This window comes from Ctenopharyngodon idella, chromosome 13 (genome assembly GCF_019924925.1).
Source record: "Ctenopharyngodon idella isolate HZGC_01 chromosome 13, HZGC01, whole genome shotgun sequence".
NCBI lineage: Eukaryota > Metazoa > Chordata > Actinopteri > Cypriniformes > Xenocyprididae > Ctenopharyngodon > Ctenopharyngodon idella.
In genome coordinates this window covers 19,203,823-19,227,681 of record NC_067232.1, presented here as the reverse complement: position 1 = coordinate 19,227,681, position 23,859 = coordinate 19,203,823, and the positions used below count along the sequence as shown (strand labels likewise).

General features: G+C 34.5%; 1 protein-coding gene across 1 annotated transcript; it reads right to left on the bottom strand.

Annotated features, from left to right (window-relative positions):
* Positions 1 to 1,752: 1,752 nt before the first annotated feature.
* On the bottom strand, positions 1,753 to 13,516 carry got1 (glutamic-oxaloacetic transaminase 1, soluble). Its single transcript, XM_051917330.1, has 9 exons — positions 13,255 to 13,516; positions 10,844 to 11,025; positions 9,689 to 9,812; positions 9,349 to 9,461; positions 8,511 to 8,615; positions 6,495 to 6,645; positions 6,237 to 6,402; positions 3,704 to 3,846; positions 1,753 to 2,995 (listed from the first exon to the last, which is right to left on the bottom strand). The coding sequence occupies exons 1-9, from the start codon at positions 13,361 to 13,363 to the stop codon at positions 2,856 to 2,858; spliced, it is 1,233 nt and encodes a 410-aa protein (XP_051773290.1). The 5' UTR covers positions 13,364 to 13,516; the 3' UTR covers positions 1,753 to 2,855.
* Positions 13,517 to 23,859: the final 10,343 nt, after the last annotated feature.

Genomic DNA, 23,859 nt, shown 5'->3' with positions numbered 1-23,859 from the left:
TTATAAAACATGTTTTGTGCCAACCCTGTTATATTCAAAACTTTACAAGGATGAACATTACAGGGTTTGTAAAGCAAGGTGCAAAAATAGCCTTAGCAAGCAAATATCAAAAAAAAAAAAAAAAAAAAAAAAAAATTACATAAGACCACAAAGTGTTAATATACTATAATACTGAAAAAGTCTATAAGAAAAACTTAGTCTTATTCAAATGTGTTAGCAAGACTTTGTCACTACCGAAACACAATAATAAATGATTTAATAAGAAGGGTTACATTGACCTATTAAGATTTTGTATACATCTACCTTGTAAATATATATTTTTGCTATTTTCTTTAAGTTTTCACAGGTAAATCAATAACAATTACAATTTTAACAAGTGTAATTTATGAGATTTGTTGAATTTTTTAATTTGAGACTTTTGTTGTAAAAGTCAAAATTTATCATACTGATTTCAAAGTTAAGGATTCATTAGTTTGAACATACATTGAACCAAACAATATAATAACATCTTAGTTGATAATTCAATATACTTTATTTTTGACAAAACATCCCATGTTTCGGTCCTGACTGCACATTTTCGGTAGCGACAGTAATGTGTTGGTAGCCATCACATTACAGAATTTTAACTCTAAAACACTACTGAAACATATTAAAATACTAATGATTTGCATAACTGTAATAAAATTTTGTTAATTTTCCCCAAATTAAAGATAATGTGTTCCCTTTTGTCACTACCAAAACAATGATGATATGTTTCCTTCATGACTGTTTCGTTAGTGACAATTTTAGATACTTTTGAGCCTAGCTCAAAGATGCTAATCAGCACATGGTTAGCTAGCACAGTTCTGAACAGTTGTACACAGAAAAAAACAACAACTAAATTTTATCGAATAACACTCAAAAAACTATCATGTCACAACCGAAACTTCATCCTGTTTCGGTCGTGACAATTTTAGATACTTTTGAGCCTAGCTCAAAGATGCTAATCAGCACATGGTTAGCTAGCACAGTTCCGAACAGTTGTACACACATAAAAAACAAATTTTATGGAATTTAGTTGGAATTGGAATTAATTGGAATAACACCCAAAAAGTTTGCTTAATTGAAGAAAAAAAGGTGTTTGGTAGTGACGTTCCTTACAGTTACACACAGATTTTCAGAACACATTTAACTCAAAATGATTGTATCTACTATGAAAGAGAGGCTATGAGAGAGAGGGACACAGGAATATTTCCAGATCAAAAATGTAGAAGTGCGGTTGACATTTCGGTAGTGACATGAAAATGATTTAAAAACATGATTTAAAAACAAAATATAAAGTAAATATGTTTTACTTCGCTTTTTAAAAAAATCAAAAATATATTTTTAAAAACAACAAAAATTATTTCAATATAATTTTCACAAGTTGAAATTTAGGGGTTAAGGTTTGGGACCTCCCAACTGAAAGTACCCAATAAGTGATGATTTTATATATATTAAGCTCACTGATATTTTAAATATTATTTTGGGATTCAATAGAAAATAGAAGGATCTTAATAAACATCTAAAATTTGAATACTTAAATGCTTTTTAAATGTGTTTTTTGGTTGTGGGACACCAGTTTGCACCAATTCTGTAGAATGGCCTATATCTATATATATATATATATATATATATATATATATATATATATATTAGTGCTGTAAAATCGATTAATTGCAATATATATATAAAATGTGACTCGTGCTATAGTAAAACATGCAAGGCAACATGTTCATTCATCATTAACTTCATTTATTTCAATGCACTTTGATTAACATATTTGTGCACAAAGAGCTTTTATACTCCTAGAGGTTTGATCTTATGAGACTTAGCTGGTTGGGAGAGTAACGTGTTGTGTTGTAGTGCACGAATGAACCTGAATACAAGAACACAGCAGTGAAAATGATGGATCAGAATCAACAGATTAAAAAGACATCAGAAAATAAAGTGCAAAACAATGCCTGGGGTCTTCACAACCCAGAATTTCCAGAACAAGCATCATCAAAGACGAAAAGCTTAAAGAAATATTCAACCCCAAAATCACTTTTCTGTTTTAATTCACTCCCCCTCAGCTGTCAAGAGACCCAATATCCCAGAATGCACTTCTTCACACAGAACACAATACCAGGTTTCTCCCTCCATTTAATCACAATACGTTTAAAAGTGAATCACAAAAAGTTGATTTAAGGGTAAAATGTTGCTTCAAACAGTTTCATTTGAGGTAAGATCATCAGATGACAAACAAATCACACTGGAATTTACAGTGAAACATAATCTAATGCCCCCAGTCATTCAAGTTGTCTCTGTAAGGATGTTTTAAGCAATGGATACATACACATAAACCTTGAAACATGCACATTGTCCTTCAGTTCAGCACTCGATACAGTGAAATGTACTGTAAAATGTATGTAAAGTAAATGACAAGTTTAGATAGGGCTAGTTCTTAATATCTTTCCATCCTGCCAACTTTACATATCTCTGATTCAGCAACACTAAGCTGTGTGAATTTAAGGATCGTGAAAGATCACGAAATCAGTCAAGATGGAACTTCAGGTCAGTGAAATCCAAAGACAGTCATTTGATTGACTGTAAACCCTACCACAAAGTGCTTATTCATACAAACAAGATTATTTGAAATATTCACTACAGACAATATTTAGGAGAAGGGAATATATATCTTCTGGAACCGTTTCAATGCTTTATAATTACAAGATAAAACAGGATGTTGACAGGCTGATGAGTAAATTAGACCAGCATAAGCTGGTGTGTGAAGGTGTGTATCAGAGTGTGGAGTGTGGACACACACACACATACAGGAAGTGCGGTAAAGGTGCTTATTGGACTGTAGTGACGGCCTCATGAATGGACTCAGCCACATAGTCGATGTTCTTGGAGGTGAGGCCACACATGTTGATGCGACCGCTCGCCATTAGATAAATGTGCTTTTCTTTTATCATGTACTCCACCTGCTTAGCTGTAAAACAGAACAGAACATTGAAATGGTTTAGTGACATTGCATTAGATGATAAAATATCTATTAAAAAGAAATAAAATAAATAAAGTGGCAACTGCAAACAAATTATGCCTTTTCTCAGTAGCGACTTTTAACTATATTCTCAGTCTTACTCAAAAAAATATTTAAATTCAAAATGTATGCATTTGAATTGCATATAGAATTTTCATCAATTGGGATTACACAGTTTTAATAAACTAATAAATAACGTGATGTATATTTGTCAGTCTTACACAAATACGGGTAAGAAACAAAGTAAAATTTCTGCACTCAAAAAAAAAAAAAAAAATCATACCATTGTTTATTAACTACTTACATTTATTTAGTTTAATTTAAATCATCATATTTTTAAAATGCATTTATTCTGATTGCTTATGCAGATTGATGTTCATTGAAATGTATATTCAGTTAAAAAGTAAGGAAATGGTTAAAATATTGCTCTGAGCAATATTCAACTAGTTAAAATGATTGAAACAAATTGGATTTATTGATGACAAATATATAAACCTGGTTACTGTGTATTTAAAACACATTCAGATTATTGGTACAATTATATAAATCTTGCATCACTTTAAGTGTATTAGTTTATGTTAAAACTGTGTAATCCCAATGGATGGAAATTTTATATGCAATTCAAATACATAAATCTTGTATAAAGGAGGTGCTTACGGTTGAGTCCTGTGAAACTGAACATGCCGATCTGTTCAGTGATGTGCTCCCAGGATCCTGGAGTTCCTAGCGCTTTCAGTTTTTCTTTCAGCTGATCACGCATCAACAGGACCCGGTCTGCCATAGTCTTTACATTGTCCTTCCTGTAGGAAGATAGAAAATGCCAAAAGAATAATCACACACACATATTATATTATATATATTTCCCATGTACAGTGGTGGTCAGAATTATTGGCACCCTTGGTAAATATGATCAAAGATGACTAAAAATAAATATGCATTGTTTATCCTTTTGATCTTTAATTCATAAAATTAGCAAAGATCTAACCTTTCATTGAAGGAAAAGAATTGAAAGTGGGAAAAAAAAATAAAAAAAAATAAATCACATTATGAAATAAATGATTTTCTCCAAAACATGTTGGCCACAATTATTGGCACCCCTAGAATTTTTTTATGAGTAAAATATCTCTGAAGTATATTCCCATTCATATTTACATTTTTTTTTAGCACACCAGGGTGATCATGAACATGAAATTGTCCAGCCATGACTTCCTGTTCCACAGGAGTATAAACATGAGGAAACACAAAGGCCAAATTCCCTTAATCATTCATCATAATGAGTAAAATGTAGAATGTAGTTCTGATGTGCAGCAAAAGATTGTTGAGCTTCACAAAATAGAAAGTGGCTGTAAGAAAATAGCTAAAGCATTGAAAATCCCCATTTCCACCATCAGGGAATAATTAAGAAGTTCCAATCAACTAAAGATGTTACAAATCTGCCTGGAAGAGGACGTGTGTCTAAATCGTCCTAATGCATGGTGAGGAGGAAAGTTTGAGTGGACAAAAAAAACTGCAGAGATTAGTTGAGTCTTGAGTCTCAGAAAGGCTAAAAAAAAAAAAAAAAAAAAAAAAAATCAAACAGCACCTACATTCCCACAAGTTGATCGGGAGGGTTTCAAGAAAAATCCTCTGCTCTCATCCAGAAACAATCTTTAGCATATTCAGTTGTCAGACAAGACTGGAACTTCAAACGGGACCGGCTTCTATGGTCAGATGAAACTAAAAAAAGAGCTTTTTGGCAGCAAACCCACCAGATGGGTTTGGTGCACACAGGGATAAAAAGTACCCCATGCCCACGGTTAAATATACCGCTGGATCTTTAATGGTGTGGGCCTATAATGATCTGTAGAGATTCTGCATGAAGGAATGGTCTCTGATCTCTTGTCAGGTGTTTTCCAAACTCATCAGGCATTATAGAAGACGACTCAGAGCTCTTATCTTGGCAAAAGGATTTTGCAAAACGTATTGAATAAAAGGGTGACGATAATTGTGGCCAACGTGTTTTGGAGAAAAACATTTATTTCATAATGTGATTTTCCCCCCACTTTCAATTCTTTTTCTTCAATGAAAGGTTAGATTTTTGCTAATTTTATCAATTAAAAATCAAAAGGATAAACAATGCAGATTTATTTTTACAGTCATCTTTGATCAGATTTACCAAGGGTGCCAATAATTCTGACCACCACTGTGTCTTCACACACAGACAAAAAAATATATATGAACATGAGTAGGTCAGAATTTAATCCCAAAATCAAAAGAATGTTTTAATTCAATAAAGTTTTTTTATTTTTATTTTTTTTTTTTTTTTTTTTTTTTTTTTTATTTTGCATTTAAGCACATTTCTCTCACTAATTCTCATGACTTTAGTGCCTCAAGACTTTTACTTCTGTATTACTGTAGGACTACAGCAAAGGAAATTTTCTTTTTTAGTTTAAATTAGCAAAAGTTTAACGGCAGTACAACAAACATGACTATGACTCTACAGTTTAAATAATGTTGTTTTAATCACCAAATAAAAAAAATGTCATAATGTAAATAAAAATATTACAAATAATTAAAAAAAAAAAAAAAAAAAAAAAAAAAAAGAGGCTTGCTTCTAAATATGCTTGATTTTCCAAATGCAAAAAATATAATTTAGTTTTTTTATTTATTTTATTTATTTTTTTATTGTGATTTTGGGGTTAAATGTGACGTGTTTAAAAAAAAAAAAAAAAAGAAAAAAGAAAAAAAAAAAGTTTAGAGTTTATGTTTTTGAAAGAAGTCTATGATCACCAAGGCTGCATTTATTTGATCAAAAATACAGTAAAAACAGTAAAATTGTAAAATATTATTACAATTTAAAATAACCGTTTTCTATTTTAACAAATTTTAAAATGTAATTTATTCCTGTGATCAAACATTTCTTATTAATGTTGGAAACAGTTGTGCTTCTTAATATTTTTTGTGGAACTGTGAGGATGCCTTGTCAGGATAGAAGAATAGAACCACATTTACTTGAAATAAAAATCGTTTGTAAAAGTATAAATGTCTTTACGGTCACTTTTGATCAATTTAATGCATCCTTGCAGAATACATTTATTAATTTCTTTCAAAAGCAATAAAATCTTTGAACTTTTGAATGGTATTGTACACATGTATTACATACATATATTATTTAAAATAACAAAACTAGATTAATTTTAATTGCATTTACCATTCAGCAAAGAGCTCAGGGGTGTTGAGTGTGATGGCAACCAGACGAGCTCCCTGGGACGGAGGGTTGGACCAGGTTATTCGAACGATCTTCTCCATTTGAGACAGAACACGATTCAAATTGTCTTGGTCTTTGGCTACAACAGTCAGGTTCCCCACTCTCTCATCTGTGGAGTCAGGCTATTCTTTAAAATCAAATTGTTCTGACATTAAAAAGTAATCTGTAGCAAGGAATGTACAACCTGTTGGAACCACTTACTGTACAGACCGAAGTTCTTTGAGAACGACTGGGCACAGAACAATTCAAAACCCTGTGACACAAAGTAGCGGACAGCCCAGGCATCTTTGTCTAAATTTCCTGAGGCAAAACCCTGATAGGCTGAATCAAAGAAGGCAAACAGATTCTTTCGCTGAAGAGAGAGGTGAGAGAAGAAAAAAAAGTTAGAAAACAAAAGGGAATTACAGCTCCATTGATGCAACTTTTCACATTCAGTGTCCTGCCTGACTCTACAATTTTCATATGCCATTTTAGGTAATTTAGGTAATTTAGGTTTAGATAATTATGCAATAGTTAACTCAGTATTTACAAAACTATCAAGAGTTTAAATTTGGAAAACAGTAGGTTGTAATCACAGGCTGTGCCTAAATGGCTTATTGCATGCAATTAAGTTCCATTTTTGTACCATGTGCTTCAATGTTCTAAACCTGTTGCATAAACTTAGCCTCAATGTTAAAAATTCTGTCATTAATTACTCACCCTCATGTCGTTCCACACCTGTAAGACCTTCATTCATCTTCAGAACACAAAGTAAGATATTTTTTTGATGGAATCTGAGCTTTCTGTCCCTCCACTGACACTTTGACGCTTCAAAAAGTTCATAAAGAGATCATAAAACTAATCCATATGAATTGACCAAATTTTCTGAAGAGACTCAATCACTTTATTTGATTTAATTTGGCTTTTATTCACATATAGATTGATCAGTGAACATAAACGGAAGACTGTCAATGGAGGGACAGAAATCTTTCAGATTTTATTAAAAAGATCTTCATTTGTGTTCTTAAGATGAACAAAGGTCTTGCAGGATTGGAAAGACATGAGGGTGAGTAATTAATGACAAAATTATCATTTATGTGTGAACTATCTTGTGTCTTAAAGGGATAGTTCACCCTAAAATGTAAATGAAGTCATAAATTACTCACCCTGGTGTTGTTCTAATGCCGTATGCCTTTGTTTCTTTTATGGATCACAAAAGAAAAATAAATAAATAAATAAATTTAAAAAAATGTCCTACTCTCGCTCGTCCACATAAAATTGGAAGTGTCTTTTGCACTTCAGTGCATGGCTACGCGGCGTCAGCGTACGTGAAACTCTATTAGCGCCACAGTTCACTCCGACTCGCCCAGAAAAAACACACAAGTTGTAAGAAATCAAGATTAACAAAGGCGCAACACGAAATACAATGCCTAGAAATCCCAAAAAGCATCCGTGTACTTCCTTCACTGAGTTGAATATTTTCGGACCAGAACTCCATTTGTCTGATGATAGTCAGAATGACAATTGACAGATCTGAACGCAATAACTTCTTGTTGCGATGAACACAACAGATATATTCACCTCAGAGAAGAAGGTACATGGATTGTATTTTGTGTCGCGTTTTTGTTAATCTTGATTTCTCAGTCACAACTTGTGTGCTTTTTCTGGGCGAGATGGAGTGAACGGAGTCTCATGAATGCTCATGTCGCATAGCCGTGCACAGAAGACCAACGGCCATCTTCATGATTTTAGTTAAACAATAAATTACATTTTATATCATATACCCCCAGAACACTTGGAATATACGGCACGTTGCATGGGATCATTCTGTGATAGTTTTGCGTCTTTTTTAAAAAGCTTGATGCTGGTCGCTATTCACTGCCATTATATGGACAACCGCGAGCAGGACATTTTTTTAAATTCTCCTTTTGTGGTCCATAAAAGAAAGAAGGGCATACTGCATTAGAACAACACCAGGGTGAGTAATTTATGACTTCATTTACATTTTAGGGTGAACTATCACTTTAAGAACTAGTTTGACCAACTAGCATTTAAGTCATAATCAGTCTTACTTTTCCAATTCAAATTAAACCGATCTACCTTTTTATGTAACTGACTTTAAAAAGTTTGGACCAGTTCTGAAGAAAAAACTAGATGACTAACTTTAAGACTAGTCAAAGCAGTTTATGCAACTGGCCACTGGTGTCACATGATGTGGGGTTACTGTGATGGTCTCACCTTCATGACATCAGCGATCTGCTTCCACTGGTCCTGGGTGGGGTCTGTACCGGTGGGGTTGTGAGCGCAGGCATGCAGTACAAAGATGGAGTGATCAGGTGCGTTCTGGCAGGAAAGACATGCTTTCAATTACAATTTATATAGCAAATATTTATTTTTAAACTGATTACTGGTTTCCTTGAAAATAAATCATAAAAATACACTACAGTTTGGGGTCAGTAAGTTTTTTTTTTCAGTCTCTTCTGCATCAAGGCTGCATTTATTTGATCAAAAATACAGTAATATTGTGACATATTATTAAAATTAAAAGAACTCTTTTCTATTTTAATATATTTTAAATTCTAATTTATTCCTGTGATGGCAAAGCTAAATTTTCAGCATCATTACTCCAGTATTCAGTGTCAAAAGATCCTTCAGAAATCATTCTAATATGCTGATTTGCTGCTCAAGAAACATTTCTTATTATCATCAATGTTGAAAACAACATTTTGTGCTGCTAAATATTTTAATAAAGGATTCTTTGATGAATAGAAAATTCCAAATACCACATTGATTTCAAACTGATTTTTTTGTAACAATGTAAAAGTTTTACTGTCACTTTTGATCCATTTAATGTGTCCTTACTGAATAAAAGTATTAATTTCTTATATATATATATATATATAAAATCTGAACTACTGGCCTGATATGAGCCAAGCAGGAACAATTAGATGGCAAAAGGCACTTCTTTCTGCACATAATCCAAGGTTTTTTAGATAGCTTATCAATAACTGATAAATAAGTAACTATAAAGTGCTAGTTTTGTGAAAGAAAATAGAATTTCAAAATCACTACTCACCTCCAGGTCACCCAGAAAACCTGCCAAATCAAGTCCACGCTTCCCTGCATCCCAATATTTGTATGGACGGATGTCCTCAAATCCAGCATTAGAGAAAACGGCATTGTGGTTTTCTAGAACAAAAGACCACAAACTGAACTAAACATGGAAGACTGTTTAACATTTTTAGCATTTGAGAACAATATAAAAGTTAATTATTGAATTCAAGGCCAGCATGAAATTAGTTATTCTCTTTTGAGGCAAAACTTTTACATATATTTTGCACAATATTGTAGCCAATTAAATATCAGAATGACAATTATCACAGTATTTTCCATGTGTAATTAGTTCTTGTGCTCACCCCATGTGGGTGCAGACACATAAACTGGAGTTTTTGTGTTGTCAGTTCCATTGTACCAACGGCGAAGAAACTCCGCTCCGATCTTTAGAGCACCAGTACCTCCCAAACATTGCACAGCTCCTACCTGAAATACAAAAACAACAGAAATATCTACATTAGAATAATCCTAGTGCAAACCAGAAAAGAAATGTGTAACAAGGTCTAAAATCAACTTGTTGCCAAACTTGTAAATGGTGGGTGAATAAATATTTCTTTAGTTTTTTTTTTTGTTTTGATGTCCTGAGAGAATTGTTTTGGGGATTTGTTTTTAATGACCCAACAAGTTTGATTAAACCATCAAAATATGAGGAATATGAGGGATGAACAAAACACTAAACTTAGTTAAGGTATTTATCTGACAAAATTATATGGCAAAAAAGGGGTTAATTACAGCTACATGTTTTATTTTACTAAGCAAAAAGATGCCTAGAAAAACAAAATGCTCACAGGAAATAGCATACATTGACTACAATGTAATTAGTTACTAATATGTTATTGGTTCTCTCTTGTTTTTGCAAGTTAATAATTTCTTTGTATGACAGCCTGGGCAAAAATTATGTTGGCACACTTTGGCATTGCATTATCACAAATAAACAAGTGACTCCAAGAACAACTATGCAATATGCTTACAAAAGCTTTAACACATTTTTAATCATTTTAATAAAGGTTGAAGATGTCAATTTTCCTACGCTGGACATCACTTTTGGCCACTACTGTACACTACCATTTCAAAGTTTGGGGTCAGTAAGATTTTATATTCAATAAATTAATACTTTTATTCAGCAAGGACGCATTAAATTGATCACAAAATTTACAGAAAAGTAATTTATAACATTACAAAAGATTTTGACTTCAAATAAATGCTGTCCTTTTGAAACATTCCATATATGCTGAAAAAAATGCATCACGATTTCCACAAAAATATTAAGCAGTACAACCGTTTTCAAAATTGATAATAGTAAGAAATGTTTCTTGAGCAGCAAATCAGCATATTAGAATGAATTCTCAAGGATCATGTGACACTTTGCCATCACAAATTGCATTTTAAAAAACAAAAAGCAGAAAACGGTTATTAATACAGGTGGTCAAAACAGGTTTTTTAGCATGTCATCTGACCCGGTTGTCCTTGATGGCAGGACTGTCTTCACCCAGAGCGATCCTAGATGCACTGGAACGAAACTCTGGCAGGCCTAAGATGGGCAGGTACTCGTGGTTCAAGCTATGGTCATCAGCGATCATCTTCTCCACTTTTCTCACCACGGGGAGAACCCAGGGCTGACATTCATCTGTCCTGTAGGCTAAAGAAGAAGCAGATGAGATTTCAACCAGTCCGCTTCCAAACACAAAGGCAAACTTATAATTTGTACACAACCATTCAAAAGGGGTCAGCAAGTTTGTTTGTTTTTTTTGAAAGAAATTAATATTTTTATTCAGCATGGATACAGTAAATTGATTAAAAGTGACAGTAAAGACATTCTTAATGTTACAAAAGATTTCCATTTCAAATAAATGCTGTTGTTTTTCATTAACTTTTAGGGTCATTAAAGAATGTGGAAAAATTGATGGTTTCCACAAAAACATTTTCAACATTGATGACAATAAAAAAATAATTTCTTAAGCAGCAAATCAGCCTATAAGAATGATTTCTAAAGGATCATGTGACACTGAAAATTAGTAATGGCTGCTGAAAATTCATAAATGTATTTACATTTTAAAATATGTTAAAATAGAACAGTTGTAATATTAATTGTAATAACAAACTGTTATATTATTTGGCAATATTTTTACTTTTAATATGTTATTTTACTTTTTTTTTTTAAATGCAACCTTGGTGAGAAAAAGGACTTAAAAAAAGTTTTTAAAACTTTACCTACCCCAAATTATTGAACAGTAGTGTACATTACAGCACCCTAAGTTTCACTGAATTGCTTTCTAATCAATATTTGTCATGCGTAATTGTTCCTTTTTATCAGGGGTGTCTGATCAAGATCTGTGAACCTTTACCCAAGAGCAAAATGAGCTTATTCGACATAAACGCGTTCTTCTCATGTCCTGACGCAATACTTGATTTAAAAATCCTACACAAATACACAACAAAACTTATCCAAATTAATTCTGCACTGTAAATAAACTGGTAAAGAATTGGAATCAAAAGATTGTGAAGCAGAGCATTAATTTCACTCAAGTATGTCTGAATGTATCAAATATTAGATCAATGGGCAATCTGTGCAACATATCAAGGTTTAGTATATCAGTCTTTAAAAAAAATAATGAGAAATACTGCATTTTTTGTCACCGTCTGCAGAAATATGACAAGATGCAGTCACACACTGTAAATCAGTGTCCTGGGTTGCTCAAGAGCGATAATCATTTCAGTCTGAGTCTGAGGAAGGAAAACAGTCCACACAATCATGACTCAGGGATTTTTAGAGAGGTGACTTTTCATCCTTTGCATGTGTCTCAGAACCTTAGGAGTCGTGGTGCCGGCAGGGTGTCAGGAAAAGCAGAAGATAAACATAATCCTCCCAGAATCCTCCGAGGTTAAGCTCTCTAACCGGGATCAGGAATAACTACACAGCAGATGACACAAGACGACTGCTTCTACACAATAATACTGTTGACATAACACAATCTATTCATCCCCAGCTAACAGCACTGCACATGTGACCGATCTCCAATAGAAGCGACCAATGCCAGAAGAGTAACTTTATCCCTTAATATATTTAGAAACCCAAGATGCCTCTGAACCTGCATGCAATGATTTTAATTTAATGTCAGATCATTGTACACGATATGCCTTAGTTTAATGTTTTTTTATGACATTTTTCCATATTTTAAAATAATAGTAAAGTTGGAGTGGAAAAAACACTTTTCAAGGTGCATCCTGGGATGCTTTTTAAACATTATTTAAAGAGTTCACATGAATGTTTTACATTTAGACCAAATTAATTTTTACATTTATACTAGTCTACAAAAACCAATTTCAAGAATTTAAGCTTTAATATCAAGATTGTGAGAAACACAAAGTGTGTCCAAACATTTGACATGTGGCATGTATAGCTATAATATAAAAAACAAAAAACAATATAAATAAAAACTAAAAATATACATAATTAACAAATATAATTCAATATCAGATCTGTGTGCATCACTTGCCTATAGTCTAACGTGATATACTTGTAGTTAAATGATAGTTTAATGTCATATCATGCATGAAGAATCTCATGTTACTGATGCCTCCAGTAAAACAGCTGATCTGTAATCACGTGCTGTCTACCACCATCATAATCATTCAAAAAGAAAAAAATGCAGTCAATAATTCAGAACGAGACAGATCTACATGCAATGAGCTTCACTGATGCAGCGCAGACAGATGAGTTCAGTCTTATTTTTCTTATAAGGCCTACAGAAAGAGGATAATTGTTTGTACATGGGCAAAGTATGCATAAACAGACACACTCTAACATTCATATATGTAAACTCTAATATGTAAGTTAAGCTGTTTATTAAAAAAGCGCATCTCTCACCTCCGACTCCCAGATTCACCTTGCTGGAACACTGATCTTCACGGAAATCCGCTGTCAGTTTAAACACTGCGACAGGAGCAGCCTGCGGGACTTCACTAAATATCGACATGATACTGTGTTAATATTTCTGTAAATTAAGAGCGAGAAAGAGGAGAGTGATACGTGAGTACTGCTGAATTGAAGTGCGGTGTGATGGAGACAGACTTTAACCTTCAGATGTGAGATTTGGGCAATGGAGGCCAGGCAGGCGTGTCTAAACTAACCAATAGAAATCAGAGGCTCGTGCTCGATTTGAAGATTACCCAATCAACTTCTAGTACAGAAAGGTCAAGCCTTGACGTCATCAAAGAACGCGCTCGATAACACTGCGGGGACCAATGAGAACTCACACGGTGCATGAGTGACGTGCCTTCTGACCAATAGTAAAACAGAGAGGGCGGAACACGTTTGATTCAATAGGCATCGTTCTTTTCATTCACACCCACACAGTTATCTGAGTTCCATTTACAGTTATCAGTATTATATTTTACATTGTGTAATTTATGACTGTTATCTGCTTTTATGAAAACAAAAGTTTCATAACTTCCTACTTAGTTCGTTCAATGATGACTGTTTTGGTCAGACTTCACCAAAAATACTATAAATAGGTTACTATATACACACACAGTGTTGGGTAAAGTTATGTAAAAGTAATGTGTTACAATATTGCATTACTCCCAGAAAAAGCAGCTATCTAATTGCATTAATTAGTTTGCCTACTTTTTATGGAAAGAAATTAGTTTTGCTTTACTTTTTCTTGAAAAGTTCTGTTTTTGGCCAGTGTAAAGGCCCTTTCACACCAAAACTGAAATGAATAAGCCTCAGGATAAAGGAAATGCAAATTCACACCTGTAGAGAGGTAAATAAATGGGAAAACAAAGTAACTTGCATTACTCATTTGAAAAAGTAACTCAGATATTCTGTTGTAAATTTAAAAGTATGCGTTCTAATTGCATAACTCAAGTTAATCGAGTTACCCCAAAACTGTGTGTGTGTGTGTGTGTGTAGTAACTTTTTAGTGTTGTATATAAATACATAAATTAAGCATCCAAAAAATGCAATACTGACCCCAAGATTTATTTATATTGAATAAAGATTTACATTTAAACTCTTCCAGAAATGCAAAAACTAAACCTTAAACTTTTAAAACTTTCCAAATTTATGAAAATGCCTTATTGTTTTATTTTATAACCTCTTTTATGTTAAAAAATAAATTTTTTGTACTTGTGCAAATTCAAATAAAGTTAGATTTTTGAGAAGAAAGAAAAAACTTTTTTTGTCATGTCTTTAAGAGACCACAAGGTGGTGGTCTAAGCTCTTGCTACTGTTCTCTAAGTAAACACATATGAGCTGTTGGTCTCTAATGGAATCATAATTCAAGGCCCAAGAGGGAGAAGGGAAACATGAGCTCTGCCAGTAGGTATTTATATCATGAAGGTCTCTAAGTATGTTCAGACAACATATAGTGTTTTGTCCATTATCTTACAACTTTTTCATTATTTCTTTCCTTAAGTGCCCATCATAATACTTTTTTTTCCATTTAGGTAAACATTAATTTAACATTTAAACTTAAAAAGTTAAACCTAAGTTAAAAAGTTAAACTTTTTAAAAGTTAAAGAGGGTTTATCTTTTGTTTTTGATTATGTGCTTTCAAAGGTTATTTTTTAATTGTCAGTATGTTGGAAAGCCACACCAGGCAGCTTGTATATCCTAAAAATGTACATTTTTGTCAGCTTAAGAGATCATGCTTTAATTTTCCAGACCTGCTATTAGCAAAAGATATGACCCTTAAAAAGATATGAAACTGCCATCTCCCCTCTTAAAGAGAGTGGCAGAACCATCAGATAACTTATCAACCTCAAATCACCTGCACAAGCCAGACCTGTATTTCAAGTTTGTTTTGTGTGAGAAATAGCAAATTATTTAAATACCGTGCAAAATCTCAGGATTTTGATTAATCATTCACGCAAATATGGAAAGTGGATTTTTTTCATTACTAAACATTCTTAAAAAAAATAAATAAATAAAGGTTTCAAAAGGGGATTTTCACAGCAACACCACAGAAGAACCATTTTTGGTTCCCCAAAGAACTTGAACAGAAAGAACACTTTTTTCTTAGTGTAAAGAACATTTTAAGAACCTTTTTCCACTATGACTCTTTAAAAAAAAAAAAAAAGGTTCCATGAAGAACCTTTAACATCAATGAAACCTTTTCAAAAGGTTCTTTTAGTGGAAACATTCTTTAGATTATTAAAATGTTCTTCACACTAAGAAAAACAATGGTCCTTTTAAGAACTTTTCACTGAAAGGTTCTTTGAGGAACCAAACATGATTTTTCAATGGCATCGCTGCAAAAAGCTCTTTTGGAACCTTTATTTTTAAAAGAGTGTAGGTCTATAAAAGAACCTTGTGCCTTTCCAGGAAAGGTTCCATGTTAAAGATTCTTCATAGATGCCAATAAAGAACCTTTATTTTTAGGAGTGAAATTACCATTTAAAACATTGTCAGAAGTCTTCAACCCTGCTCCCGGAGAACCGAGATGAATTCGGAACTGCATACTACTCGTACTACTCTTACCATATCGTTCTATGGCAGGATAGAGTGGCGCGATTTCGAATTCAGCATCACTGTCCTGCAATTCATTTCCAACCTACTTCAACACACTTTCCTGTTAATTTCAAGCGATCCAGAAAACCTTGATTAGGTGGTTCCAGTGTGTTTGATTGGGGTTGGAACTAACCTCTGCAGAACAGTAGCCTCCATCTGAAACTGCATACTGTCTGAGTACTACGTACTACATTTGAATTTACTTTGCGACTGTTAAAAAGTACGCACTATACATAGTATGAATGTGGGTAGCATGAATGAAATTCGGACGTACTACATCCGGCATGTTGTTAGGACTGTCGCGTGACCTACCAGCATCAGTTGCGTCGCTTCACTTCCATTCATAAATCCCCTCCCGTGGCCTCATGGGATAGTGTCCATCGAATGTGCGCTTCAGAATCTCGCCGGAAGCGGTAGGTCATCCGGGAACTTTTCTCCTACTGTTTTTCGAATACTATCGCTGCGTCCGAAATCGCATACTGTCTGAGTAAGTACTACTATACCACTTCACCTCTATTCATAAATCCCCTCTTGTGGCCTCACAGGATAGGTTCTTTATTGACATCTATGGTTCCATGAAGAATCTTTAACATCTCTGGAACCTTTCCTGGCCTCACTGGATAGTAAAGTGTCCATCGAATGCACACTTCAGAATTTCAGCGGAAGTAGTAGGTCATCCAGGACTTTTTGCCTAATGTTTTTCGAATACTATGTATTCGGAAATACTACTTTTTTGGCTTACTGTTTTTCACACACTACATAGTTGGGAAGTATTCTATTTCAGATGCATAGGTCCCCAGGAGACTTCTGCCTTAGGCTATTTAATATGCATAATTTTCATGGCAAATAAACAGTGCTAGTAACTGATTACATGTAATCTGGATTACATAATCAGATTCCAAAAATAATTACTAGATTAGGCCTATATTACGCTTTAAAATACTCAGACTATAGTTACTTTTTTATTGATTACATGATTACATGTTATTCTCACTATGGCAGTTAATTATTCATAATTCTTTGATTCTCCATAGTGTTTTATTTTGTTTTTATTTTTAAATTATTTATTTTAATTTTTATGATTTAATTACTCAATAGCTTTTCATTAAACTCACGAACCCCCTGCAGTTCCATCATAAACCACAGACTGGGAGGCCCTGATGTAATGCAATATTTAATGCACTTTATGTTGTTGATAACAAAGAATGGAATATATTTTCTTTCTCTTTGTGTTTTTATATCAATATGGTACAAGATTATCCTATTCAAATCAATATGACAAACGAGTTAGGTCAAAAGTAATCTAAAAGTAATCAAAAAGTAGTCTGATTATATTACCTTAAATGTGTAATGTAATAGATGAAGTTACTAACTACATTTTTGTCATATAATTTAGAATCAGTAACTCACTACAACCTGTAATTATTTTTACCCTGCACTGCAAATAGATATAAGATAATACAGATAATGATTTAGGATAAGATTATTCTACCAATATTTCTCTGTTTTCTGTTGTGTAAACCAACCTGTCATAGATCTATATGCCCCCACAACCCCTAGGAGATATGGAGGAGTAACTTCTACACCTGCAGCATGCCCTCCATCTCACCGTCTCTCTCAACCCCATGCAGAAGATGTTTGCATTCTTTGCCGGTCAGTAAGCGTAGCTTACCTGTGTGTTAACTGTCAGCTTTGTAATTATGGGATTTGAAGCTTCCAGCACAAGGTTTGTTGGCCTGGGGAAAGACAGAGAGAGAGAGAGAGAGAGAGAGAGAGAGAGAGAGAGAGAGGCTGAGAGAAGAGCGTAGAGCACAGAAGCAATGACACAAGTGCCTCCTGGGGAATCATTTGCAGCTTCAGTCAGCTAATACCATATCAAAGAACATTCGTTAGAGACCCGCCAAAACAATATGAAAACATTGTAACACAAGTTTGTAATAACCTCAACAAATGTCTGAAATACTGAAATAACACATTCAACATTGCATAATGATCAGCTTCCTTCTGATGGACTCTAAAAAACACCAAACATACACGACACAGCGTTCAAAGGTAGAATTTGAGAAGTCTTCCTGACTTCAAAACCATGCATGGACCATGACGGAAAGTCAGCAACTCATACCAAACATGTACACAGAGCGACATTCCAGTGCAGGACCTTCTCGTGTTGTTCACGTGTTACATTAGCCTCCCTGCTAAGGTTCAACGCACCTCGCTGAGTGAGGGCCTTTTCTAGACTCTGTGTCGGTTATTTTGTTTTCTGTTGGCAGTTTCATCAATTCTGTTTGATGGACTTGACTGAAAGACCACCATGTTTTTCCTTCATTGTATTCTGAGTTTGCGGACCCGAGACGTTGCTATTACCAAGACCAAAAGAGAGCAGCTATAGGTGGAGCTCAGTAAGTAGGCCAGGTTAAATATCATGAGTCACTCTTTTAAAAAAAAAAAAAAAAAAAAAAAGAGAGAGAGAGCGAGAGAAGAAAGAAAGAGGGGAGAAAAAAAAATGTTGCAGGAGACACCTCTTAAAGATCCAGAGTGGGCATGTTATGAGGGACATGTTGGTAAGAGATACGGTGTAGTTGGAGAAATGGGCTAAAATGTCTAACAACACATATTTCATCTGACAGCACCGAAACTCATTGTTTCTCAATGTAACCGCATATTCAAGATTGAGGCAACAAACGTAATAGGATGTTTCTTCACAAAAATGGCCATTTTAGTGTGTGCGCGCACACACACACACGTTGGGTTTTCATGTTTTATGTGGACTTTCCATAGACATAATGATTTTTATACTGTACAAACTGTATATTCTATCCCCTAACCCTAAACTTACCCATCACAGAAAACTTTCTGCATTTTTACATTTTCAAAAAAAAAAAAAACATCATTGTGTATCATTTATAAGCTGTTTTTGTCATGGGGACCAAAAAAAAAATGTCCCCACAAGGACAAGGATTTCAGATATTGCCATCTTTGTAGGGACATTTTGTTCCCAAAATGTATAGTTTACCTGAACCACACTCTCTAGACCACACTCTCTAACTCTAGTTTGTGTATTTAAATTACTGACATGTTTGATCTGAAACATTTTGACCACATCAAACAGGATGTTACTCTGCATGGGCAATGTTTTAGCATATACATTCTGTACATATATAAAATGTGTAATTTTTAATAGTTTTTATTAGCTAGCTGATTGTTTTTTAAATTTAAGTAACAGAAATGTTATTTGAAACAATGATATTTACCTTCATTTTTTTTAGTTTCATATTCTCAGATTTCTTGCTCACTCTATTTGGTAACCAAGTATACACTAACTTTTGAAAAAACGTTATTGAGGCAAATTTGTTGTATGTGGTGGACACTACAAGTATAAATAATATTAAAAATTATTTTTTTATTTTACTCAGTTTAGACCATCATAGCTTTACATGTTATTGAATTATACTTTTATAATGTTTTTAGTTTAAAGGATTAGTTCACTTTAAGATGAAATTTACCCCAAGATTTACTCACCCTCAAGCCATTCTAGGTGTATATGACTTTATTCTTTCTGATGAACACAATCTGAGTTATATTAATAAATATCCTGACGCATCCGAGCTTTATAATGGCAGAGAACGGGACCGACGAGTATGAAGCTCAAGAAAGTGCATCCATCCATTGTAAACATACGTACATCATAAAAGTAAAATATCTAGCTTCTGCCAGACTGGCTTCCGTATTCAACTTACGGAAAAACTTTTTTCGTGAGTTAAATATGGAAGGCGTAGGACGTAGTGTAAGCATTTTGAACTGCGAGAGGCGTTACACTTTCTTCGCAAGTTGAATACGGAAGGCGGTCTGGCAGAAGCTATATATTTTACTATATAACTTGTTAAATATGGATATTTTTCTTACACAAATGCATCGCTTTGCTTCAGAAGGCCTTTATTAACCCCCCGGAGCCGTGTGGAGTACGTTTATGATGGATGGATGTGGATGGATGCAGTTTCTTAAGCTTCAAACTCGTTGGTCCCGTTCACTGCCATTATAAAGCTTGGATGCATCAGGACATTTATTAATATAACTCTGTGTTCATCAGAAAGAAGAAAGTCATATACACCTAGGATGGCTTGAGGGTGAGTAAATCTTGGGGTAATTTTCATTTTAAAGTGAACTAATCCCTTAAGGGCATATTTACATGACAACGATGTACTAAAAACGGAAAAGTTTTTCCTTTGCATTTTTCGTGTATAAATGACAACGTTGTCAAAATCATCTGCGAAAACAACTAAAAACGTTGTATTATGCATTCCTCGCATGTTTTCAAAAATGTGAACTTTCAATCCTGTTTTCAAAAGTTTGCATTGTCAGACCACCAAAATGGCGTTGTCGTGTAAATGAACGGCCAAAATGCATAAAAAGTTGTTGAAAACTGTGTTGTGTAAACGGCCCTTAAGATGAAAATTTGGGACAAGAGCAAAAAAAAAAAAAAAAACTACACATAAAAGGCACTTGAAAAGTAAATGATAAAAGACATTATCTAGACATTGTAAATGTGATCTTCAGTAAACAAAAAGAAGTTGTTTAAATCTGATTTTAAGAAATCAACCCTCGGGACATAACATTGAGGAAATAACCATCAACTGAAGAATCAACCAAATCAGAACTAATCTGAACACTAAGAAGAGGTGTCCTCCTCAATGTCTATGGTGGTTACGGCCCTGTATGTCAATATGAATGAAAGTATGATGCATAAGTGCTGTTAAGTGCGATTAGAGTGTCATTACTCATTGAAAGGCTAATCCATTACAGTTCTGTACAAACAGAACAAGTCACACCCTATTTATTGAAGGCCGAACATTTACTTGTATGACTTTCATTGTAGCAAAACACATATATGCGTACGCTTGTCTACACACTGAACAGATGTTCCTTTTCTTCCAATTGTGACCTCGACTACTTTTCGATCTGACCGTTCTAAACAATGGGAGGAAGTGCAACCTCATGTCTACAAGTCTGCTGCCACCAATTGGTTTACGTCTTATTGAAAAGAACAAATAAACATACACGAAAGGACCGTACAAACATTGTCTTAATTCATACTTCACCACAAACATGTCATAATGTCAGCAGAAACCCAGCTGATACATGCAGCTGTCCACAATTAGCCTTTATTTACTTCAGTCACCAGATTTAGAGCTTTTTAAGACTGTCGCTCATAAAACTATAGGAAACACAACAAACTGTGTCCTTTTGCCATGATTCTCAGAGGTTGTGAAATCACACAATTATGCTTGTTTGAATTAGCAGTTCTGACAAATGTTTAATCACACAAATGTTTGCAAAGCAGATTTGACAAGAAACCACATCTATAATGGTCTCAGAGATTATAAATGTAGCACCCTAATACTTCTGATTATTCAGCAATAAATAGTAAAGTTACAGCAGTGAAAGAAATCCATCGCAATCACAGCGCCTGACAACTTGGAAGACTGCAAGTTCCTACATGTCTGCTATGAATACTTCTGAGATCTTCTCTTTTCGTCCTTCACACTGTCATACTGCCATTTTTTTTCTTAAGAAGCCAAGCCAATATAGACGTTCAAGGTAATAAATCTGATATATTCTTTTCGACTCTAATATGTTGAGTAATTGCAAATGTGATCTTCATTAAACAAAAAGAAGTTGAAATCTGATTAAAAAACATAAACCTTGAAGAAATAACCATTAATTGAAGAACCAACCAAATCTGAACACTGAGAAGAGGCGTCCTCCTACATGCCTTCTATGAATAGATATTCTCTTTTCATCCTTCACACTGTCATAATGCCATTTCTTTATGAAGCCAAGCAAATATAGACATTCAGACAGGTAGACAGGTCTTTTTGACTTTAATATGTTAGACATTGTAAATGTCTCAACATATTAAAGAAGTCAAGCAAATATAGACATTCAAGATAATAAATCTGATCTCAAAACATCTTTTCAACTTTAATATGTTAAGGAATTCCAGTATAATCATTAATTGTCAATTGCTCAAGCCCAGCTAACAAAAATATGTTCAAAGACGTTTTGCTTTAGGATATGAAAACATAATTTCTGAATGTTCAAAGTGTTTTTAAAATGTTTTTTATTGGTTATGTGAACATTAAATAAAACATTAAGGGAATGCTTTCTCTATATTATCATTTTGCAATATACGTCACTTTTGAATGTTCTCTGAACCATTTAAAAAGTTTTAAAAAAAACATGGTTCCACTTTATTTTACAGGACGTGCACTTAAGTGTACTTACAGTGTACTTACCTAAGAAAGTACTGGGTAATATAAGGTAACTACATGGGTTGAGGTTAGGTTTAGGGGTAGGTTCAGGGTTAGTACCTAGTTATTACCCAGTTATTGTAATTACTTACAAGTACGGGGAACAGGACTGTAAAATAAAGTGCTACCAAAAATATTACACTAACGTCCAACTAAAAATGTTTCTTAAAATATTCAATGAATGATGTATAAAATTTTTGATAACATTATTAAAGACCAGTTAACTTTGATAAAATGTTCTGTTAATACACTCTAAAAAAAATTGGGTCAAAAATATATGGACAAACCCAACTGTTGGGTTAAAAATTAATTAAAAAATTTAACCCAACAGTTGAGTTTGTCCATATTTAACCCAAATTTGTGTTGAAACAACCCAGCATTTTTAAGAGTGTATTATTGGAAGAACATTTATTTTCTTCATATAGGCCTAACTTTGAGAAAACCTTGCTAGAACGTTCCCTGTTGGAGGCCTGCTTGCACAAACTGAGCGATTCCCAGGACTGCAATCTTAGGGGCTGGTCACAACTGTATATTTCCCAACAGAAACGAGCCGTTCCAAACCCAAGGAAATGTAGGAGCAGAAACGAGCTTCGTTTTTATTTACAGCTGCGACGGCGAATGAATGGGATCTCATGCTCGAATAGAAACAAATTGTCAGTTTGATGGGAGACGCCACACTGGCTGCTCTGAGTAACACAGGCTCCCCGCTCGCAACATGTTTATCCAGTGGAAGGTCATGTGGTGTGCATCCCCAAATGAACAACATATAAATCTGAATAAAATTAATTGTATTATTGTTTGAATGACAATCTTTGTAAACTGTGCGCATACCAGCGGTCAGATGAACTCGAAGCAACCTTTCTTTTTATTTTAGCCTCTCTGGCACGGCCCAGGGAATGTTTAGACAAAAAAAGAGGAAATCTAGCCGTTCACATCCCACTGGAAGACGGTGGCTTCGCTGCGTCTTAATCACCGCTGTCTGTTGTAATCGAATATTTAGGTTACGGCCTTCCTCTCTCACCACATTACCAGCGGCGTAGGTCACACACATTACGGGCTAAACGCTCGGTAATTTGCGCACATGTATACAAACACACACCTGTGGGGTTAAGGCCATGAGGGAAAATACAGCTGTCTAATTTATTAGTCCCAAGAGGGGGGAGCAGGCTCTGTGGATTTCTCCTGGCCTGACTTCCGTCAGCGGGCTTCCAGACCAGACCTCCCTAACTCAGAGCTGTGGTGTGACAGGGAATGTCTGGTGCTGCAGTGCCTCGCCTCCCTCCTTTCCTCCCCGTCTGAGGCAGAAACGGGGAAGGCTATCAGTCATATGGCTGGGTCAGATGCACAATGGTTCCCGGCGAGGTCTCAAGGCCTGGCGCAGCACACGGCCTGAAACCAGGAGCTGATAAGACTCACCTTCCGGGACCTAACAGGATCTGCACCTCCTCAGATACGTGTTGTGTATATATGGAAGGTTTTCTGGGCCTGCTGAGAACCGTGTGAGGAAATTTCCTCCTGTTGGCCACTGCGAACAAGTCTTTACCTGGGTACACTCTACAAAAAATGATCATAATTATAATGGTAAAAGAAAAACCTGATAATTGGTTAACGGTATAGTGAAAACCTTTAATAAAAGGGGACAATTAAAATA